The 6,000-nt window shown below is 30.4% G+C and overlaps 2 protein-coding genes across 2 annotated transcripts; both read left to right on the top strand.

The window, feature by feature from the left end:
- Positions 1 to 512: 512 nt before the first annotated feature.
- LOC110703878 (protein FAR1-RELATED SEQUENCE 5-like) lies at positions 513 to 2,067 on the top strand. Its single transcript, XM_021881659.1, has 2 exons — positions 513 to 636; positions 1,229 to 2,067. The coding sequence occupies exons 1-2, from the start codon at positions 513 to 515 to the stop codon at positions 2,065 to 2,067; spliced, it is 963 nt and encodes a 320-aa protein (XP_021737351.1).
- A 598-nt stretch (positions 2,068 to 2,665) lies between these two features.
- LOC110703877 lies at positions 2,666 to 4,602 on the top strand. The gene is made up of 7 exons (XM_021881658.1): positions 2,666 to 2,722; positions 2,809 to 2,916; positions 3,031 to 3,465; positions 3,539 to 3,628; positions 3,714 to 3,785; positions 3,881 to 3,946; positions 4,037 to 4,602. The coding sequence occupies exons 1-7, from the start codon at positions 2,666 to 2,668 to the stop codon at positions 4,559 to 4,561; spliced, it is 1,353 nt and encodes a 450-aa protein (XP_021737350.1). The 3' UTR covers positions 4,562 to 4,602.
- Positions 4,603 to 6,000: the final 1,398 nt, after the last annotated feature.

The following is a 6,000-nucleotide window of genomic DNA, read 5'->3' as shown; positions in this document are numbered from 1 at the left end:
GACTGGTAATCAAGCAACATCATGCTCGCATCATATTTGCATGATCGCAAGATGGAATGCAGAAATCGAAGCTGTAGCGAAACAAAAGTCAATACTTAAGAAAAAGACAAAAGTCAATACGTGGGCTTCCTATTGAGGAACTCTGTCGTTTGATGTTGATTTAATAAAGGGTAGGTCTTCGGTGATGATTCAATAAATTAAAAATTAGCCTTATTGCCGTTTTTAGGTTATAAACAAAACACAAGAGGGGGTACCAAAATTTACAAATTTTTGCCTAGACTCTAGGGTAGCCAGCTTCTCCTACACCCCCATGCTACTACGTCGTTTTATATTGAACCATTCTGCCATTTTTTTTTCTTCATCTTTTTTCATTTTTGTTAACTTTCTATTCAAGCAACTATATAATGATTTTCTTAACCTAATTTCCATTTTATTTATCTCATATTTTACTTATTTCATTTTCTCTCTCCTGCATTTTTTATTTTTCCCCCAATTTTTCTCTCTCTTCTTCCATGGAAATTTCTAGCTCAATTGTGTTTGATCGTGACAGTGATTCTAGCTTAATTGCTTTTGATCGTGATTGTGATTCTATTTTTTCTGCTGGAGTTGGTTTAGTCGACTCGTTTTCGAAACAATGTGAGTAATTTTTTCCTCAATCATTCGATTTTGATTATGCTCTGTTTTTCGCGTGTAATAGTTCGATTTTGATTTTTGATTTCATAGTTTTGCTAATTGTATGAACTATAGTTTATATAATGCTCAATTATAATTTTTGATTTTATTGTTTAGCTAATTGTTATTGCTTATTGTATGAATTAAAATCAAAATTATGGTCGATTATAATATTTGATTTAATTTTTATTTATGATTATTTTAATTTATAGTTTGTGATGTATTGTTGTGATTTTATTGTTTTTCTTTGTAATGTTGTTATTCGATTGATGTTTTTTCCAGTTTTCTGCATTTTAATGAATGTCTATAGTTTTATAAAATTTGACATTCAATTAATGCTCATGTATGTTATATTATATGTACATTTACGTTAACATAGGTGTAATTACTGTAATTTACATTTATCTATGTAATCATAAATGTTCATTTATATGTTTTATTATCATTTTGATATATGTTCATTTATGTAATGATAAATGATCATTAACAGTTTACATGTGGTTATTGTACATTATTGCTATTATTTGTGTTTATTTGTTACATTTTAATATTGCAGTGGAAAAAAAGAATGCTATTTTATTTGAGGAAGTAGCTAGTTTTGAATTTTATGGGAAACAATTTCCTTCTGAAGATGTGGCTTATGAAATGTTTAATGAATATGCATTTAGAAAGGGCTTTGGAATTAGAATTGGAAAAAGTAAGAGGCGAAGAGATGATTCATTCTCTATGAAAAGATTTGTTTGTACAAATGAGGGTTTTAAAGATGATAAGTGCAGGAATAATAGGTTGTATGAGAGACTTAACATAAGGACTGGTTGCTTAGCTTTTGTGCAGTTTAGTATTGACCGTTCAGGTGTATATACATGTACAAGACATGAGATGGTTCATAATCATGAAATGATTCCTGTTGACAAGAGACATTTAATAAGGTCTCAAAGGGATATTTCTAAGGAACATATTAATTTCATTTCTACACTTAGATTGAGTGGAGTTAAAGTTTCTGATTCTTTGAGAGCTTTGAAGAAGGAGGTTGGAGGGTCTCCTAACCTTTGTTTTACAGCTCCTGATGCTTATAATGTTATTTCTGTTGAAAAGACAGCTAAACTTGGGGGAGGTGACAGCAATCAACTAATCAAATTTTTTGCTAAGAGACAAATTGATGAAGCAGATTTCTATTATGATTTTGAACAAGATGAAAATGGTGCATTGGTTAATTTCTTTTGGAGAGATGGAAGGATGATGAGAGATTATCATTATTTTGGTGATTTCTTAGTTTTTGATACTACTTATAGGACTAACAAATATGGTATGATTTGTGCGCCATTTGTGGGTATGAATCATCATGCAAATAATGTGATGTTTGGCATGGGATTTATACTTAATGAAAGAACATAATCATTTGAGTGGTTATTTGATACTTTTCTAACTTCTATGGGAAGGAGAAGTCCTATTACTATTATGACTAATCAAGCTCAAGCAATTGCAGCTGGGATAAGAAATATTTTCCCCAAAGGTGTTCATCATAGATTATGTGTGTGGCATATTGAACAAAATTCTAAGAAACACATTGGGGCGTTGAGAGCTTTGGATGGTTTCACTGATTTATTTGGTTATTTACTGAAGTATTGTGAAACTCCACCAGAATTTGAGCATTATTGGAAAAGGTACTTCTGCTTTATACTTGTTTAGCTTCTTAAATAATTTTTACAGAAATGAACATTTAGTTTTTTATAAATGTTTATTTATAATGATCATAACTGTTATGCTTAATGATCATGTTTCATTTACAGAATGTTGTTGAAATATGACTGTGCAAATGTTGATTGGTTGAATGATTTGTATAAAATCAAAGAGATGTGGTGTCCAGCTTTTTCAAAGAAATTTTGGTCAAGAGGTGTGCTTTCATCTCAACGTAGTGAGACAACTAACAAATCAGTTTCTCAAAGGCTTAACAAGACACAAGGTCTATGTGATTTCTATCAAGTGTTTCTCGATGTGGTTCAAGAGTGGAGAAGCAAAGAAAAAGGGAGAGATTATAATACAATCAGAGGTAATCGTCATTTGGCTTTTGCATACATTGGGATTCTTGTTCATGCTAGATCATTGTATACTATTCAAGCTTATGTGCTTTTTGAGGAAGAGTTCATTAAGGGTACTGCTTGTGATCATAAGGATGCTGGTGTGAATTTTCCTGAATATTATTATCATTTGTGGAGACCTGGGAAAGATATGATCAAGCACGAGGTTGTTTTTAATAAAGAAACACATGCAATATGTTGTACATGCATGTTGTTTAGTGAAATGGGTTTGCTTTGTTGTCATTCTCTTCGAATTTATCATATGAATTGTGTTCATAAGATTCCAGATGGCTATATATGTAAGAGGTGGACTAAGGCTGCTATGTGTAGTCATGGCCTTGATGAACCTACAATGAAAACCAATGTAGTATCTACAAGTGTTTGGAGGACACAAACACTAAGGAAATTTGTTAAGTTGGTAACAAGTTGTCAACACTCTTTGCATGCTAGAGCAGAGGTTGAATGTTATTTCAATCTTTTAAAAGAAAAGATTGAGAGTGTTATTGGTACTATTGATTTTAATGAACCGGTTGAAGGTATTGAAATTGTTGATCATGAAGTTAAGAATCCGGCAAAATCAAGACCTATTGGAGAGAGGAATTATAGGCCTAAGAGTAATTTAGAGAAGGCTTATAACAAAGCCAGGGGTCAGTGGTTGAAGAAAAAGTCAGTATACACTCCTTATAAAAGATCTAAAGGTCAAGCAGTAGTTCAGGTAATAATGCACATTTATGTTTTTGTTATTGATCATTTATGTTCAAGAATTGAACATTTTTGTTTTGCCTTAGGAATTGGACGAGAATGGGTGTCCTATATCTTATGCTAATTCTTTGGCTGATCCTAATGAGTTAATTGTGATTGAAGATCCAAGTGCTCAGGTAAAAACTTATTTTCTTTTTTTTTATCTGTTTTTATCAAATTCTTTAGAATATTAAACATTTTTACTTTTAATTTTTTTTCAAGGTTTGTAATAAAAAGACTGCCATTGTAGAAGATATCCCTTCAGATGATAGTGTTTCAAATGACTTTGAACAGGTATTATGTAAATGATTATGTATGTAATTGTAGTTGTTCATTTTAGTAGTTTAAGTTGTGATTATAATGTTTTTATAATTTTCATTTTATTATAGGAATATGGATATAGCTCTATGCAATCAAACGTTACTGTTGATCCAGACATATCTTCTATTGTTAAGGTGAAATATTAATCATCTACCTTTTAATTTTGTATAAGGTCATTATGAATTTTGAATTTGATCATTAATTATTTTAATTTTGATCATTAGGGTAAAACAGCTGCAATTGCTCATGATGTTGATAATTTTCCAACAAGTTCTCAATTGCCACCAAAGAAACCAAGAAATGTACAATTTCCCACAGTTGTGCATGCTCAAATCAATGCTCAAGCTCCTTCTAAAGTTTCTAGCATTGTTCAAAATCCTCCAAAAGCTCCAAGAAATGTTCAAGTTCGTTCTAGTGTTCCGAAGAAAGTTCAAGCTCCTTCTAATTTTCCAAGAAGTACTCAAGGCTTTTTTTGGAATGTTCAAGTTGATTCTAGTATTTCAAGAAATGTGCATGATGTTCCTAATGTTCCAAGAAGTACTCAAGGAAATTCAAGGAATGTGCAAGTTTCTCCTAGTGTTTCAAGAAATGTTCTACTTTCTCCTAGTGTTTCAATGAATGTTCAAGGATCTCCTACTGTTTCAAGAAGTACTCAAGGAGGTTCTCCACAGATTTCAACCAAATATGATAGGTTATTAGCGTTTTTTGATACTAGTGTGGCTAAGAGATTGGCTACAAATGGTAAATAAGAGAGTAAATCAATATGCAATTATGTTTTGGTGTTTAACTATCAACATTTTTAGTTGTCTCAACTTTATAGAGATTCAAGTGCTTTAAGTTTTTTATATTTTGATTTATTAAGTAATTTGAATCTTTTTTTTTTCAAACTATTCTTAAATGTTCTATAAATGATTATTTTTGCTTTTGGAAGTGATCATATACTATTTTAAATAGTAAGAACCATTATTAAATTGGAATAATTATATTAGATGATTTAAAACTGGCAATTATAATGTAACACTTTACTATTTGTAAATATTAAAAAGATAATAAATTTTTTCTTTACTTGAACAACAACAAAAACTTATGTCCATACAAATACTGAAAGCAAGTATGATCATATATATGTCTATATATGAACATATTGTATTAAGCTTGTGCAAATCTTCTTGCTGCTCTTCTATTGTTCTGTGACTGCCTGTTTCCTTCATTCAGCATTAGTTCAGCAGTGTATTGTACTCTGAGCTTTCTGATTTGGTTCACCTGTTCCAAGAAAATAATTTATTATAAACATGAACATTAATGGGATATAAATGATCATTATGTATTATAAAGTGATCATGAAGTATATTTTTTTGTTTTGTTGAAATTTACTTACATTGTTTGGTTTTAGGTCACAAACCCATTCTTCAATTGGATCAGCAGTGAAAGTTTCCATATGTTTCATAATGTTAACTCCACAGTTGGTGTAATCTTCGTTGCTCCTCCACTTCATTTTTTGCAAAACCACCTTATATTTCTCAATAGAATCTGCATCTTCATACCCCAACCCTTTTAAATATTCTGCATATCCTTTTAACTGCAACATATACAGAAAAAAAAATTCAAAGGATCATATTAATATTGATCATTTTAATTTTCAATATTGATCATTTTGTATAAACAAATTGATCATTTATATATCTATTAAACAATATACTTACCACCAATTGGGGTTGGTTTTCATACTTTGTTGCAATTGTTTGATGTTTTGGCAGTTTCCTGTTGTCAATTATATGCATTGTCTCATTGATATGATCAATGCATAGAAGATAGAAATGTGCATATATGGCCACTGGAAAAAAAATCTGTACATAGTACATAATATTATTATATATACACATTAATGTAAATGAACATATTATAATTCCATATTGTTCATTAATACCTGTTGATATCCAACTGCACTCTTGATTTTGTATAACCTCAATTCATTTGTTATTCTTTCTTTGAAGTATGCAATTCTAAGCTCCATTGATGATCCTTCATGACACACTGTATTTGCATACATAATTTGCTGCAAATAATGCACAAGGATCATTTTAATATTCATAATGATCATCTAGAATAAGTGAATTGATCATTTTAGTACACCAATGTATACATGTGTAATTTCAATAAAGACTTACATGTGGAAATGTTGAAAAGT

This window comes from Chenopodium quinoa, unplaced genomic scaffold, assembly GCF_001683475.1.
Source record: "Chenopodium quinoa cultivar QQ74 unplaced genomic scaffold, ASM168347v1, whole genome shotgun sequence".
Lineage (NCBI taxonomy): Eukaryota > Viridiplantae > Streptophyta > Magnoliopsida > Caryophyllales > Amaranthaceae > Chenopodium > Chenopodium quinoa.
Note: the sequence above shows the minus strand (reverse complement) of the source record. Positions and strands in the feature narration are given on the sequence as shown.

Excerpts from the sequence above, each read along its gene's own strand:
- LOC110703878 (XM_021881659.1), top strand. The coding sequence starts at position 513 with ATGGAAATTTCTAGCTCAATTGTGTTTGATCGTGACAGTGATTCTAGC. Across the intron at positions 637-1,228 it reads CGACTCGTTTTCGAAACAAT|TGGAAAAAAAGAATGCTATT; the intron begins GTGAGTAATTTT and ends TTAATATTGCAG.
- LOC110703877 (XM_021881658.1), top strand. The coding sequence starts at position 2,666 with ATGTGGTTCAAGAGTGGAGAAGCAAAGAAAAAGGGAGAGATTATAATA. Across the intron at positions 2,723-2,808 it reads AGATTATAATACAATCAGAG|GAAGAGTTCATTAAGGGTAC; the intron begins GTAATCGTCATT and ends GTGCTTTTTGAG. Across the intron at positions 3,947-4,036 it reads ACATATCTTCTATTGTTAAG|GGTAAAACAGCTGCAATTGC; the intron begins GTGAAATATTAA and ends TTTGATCATTAG.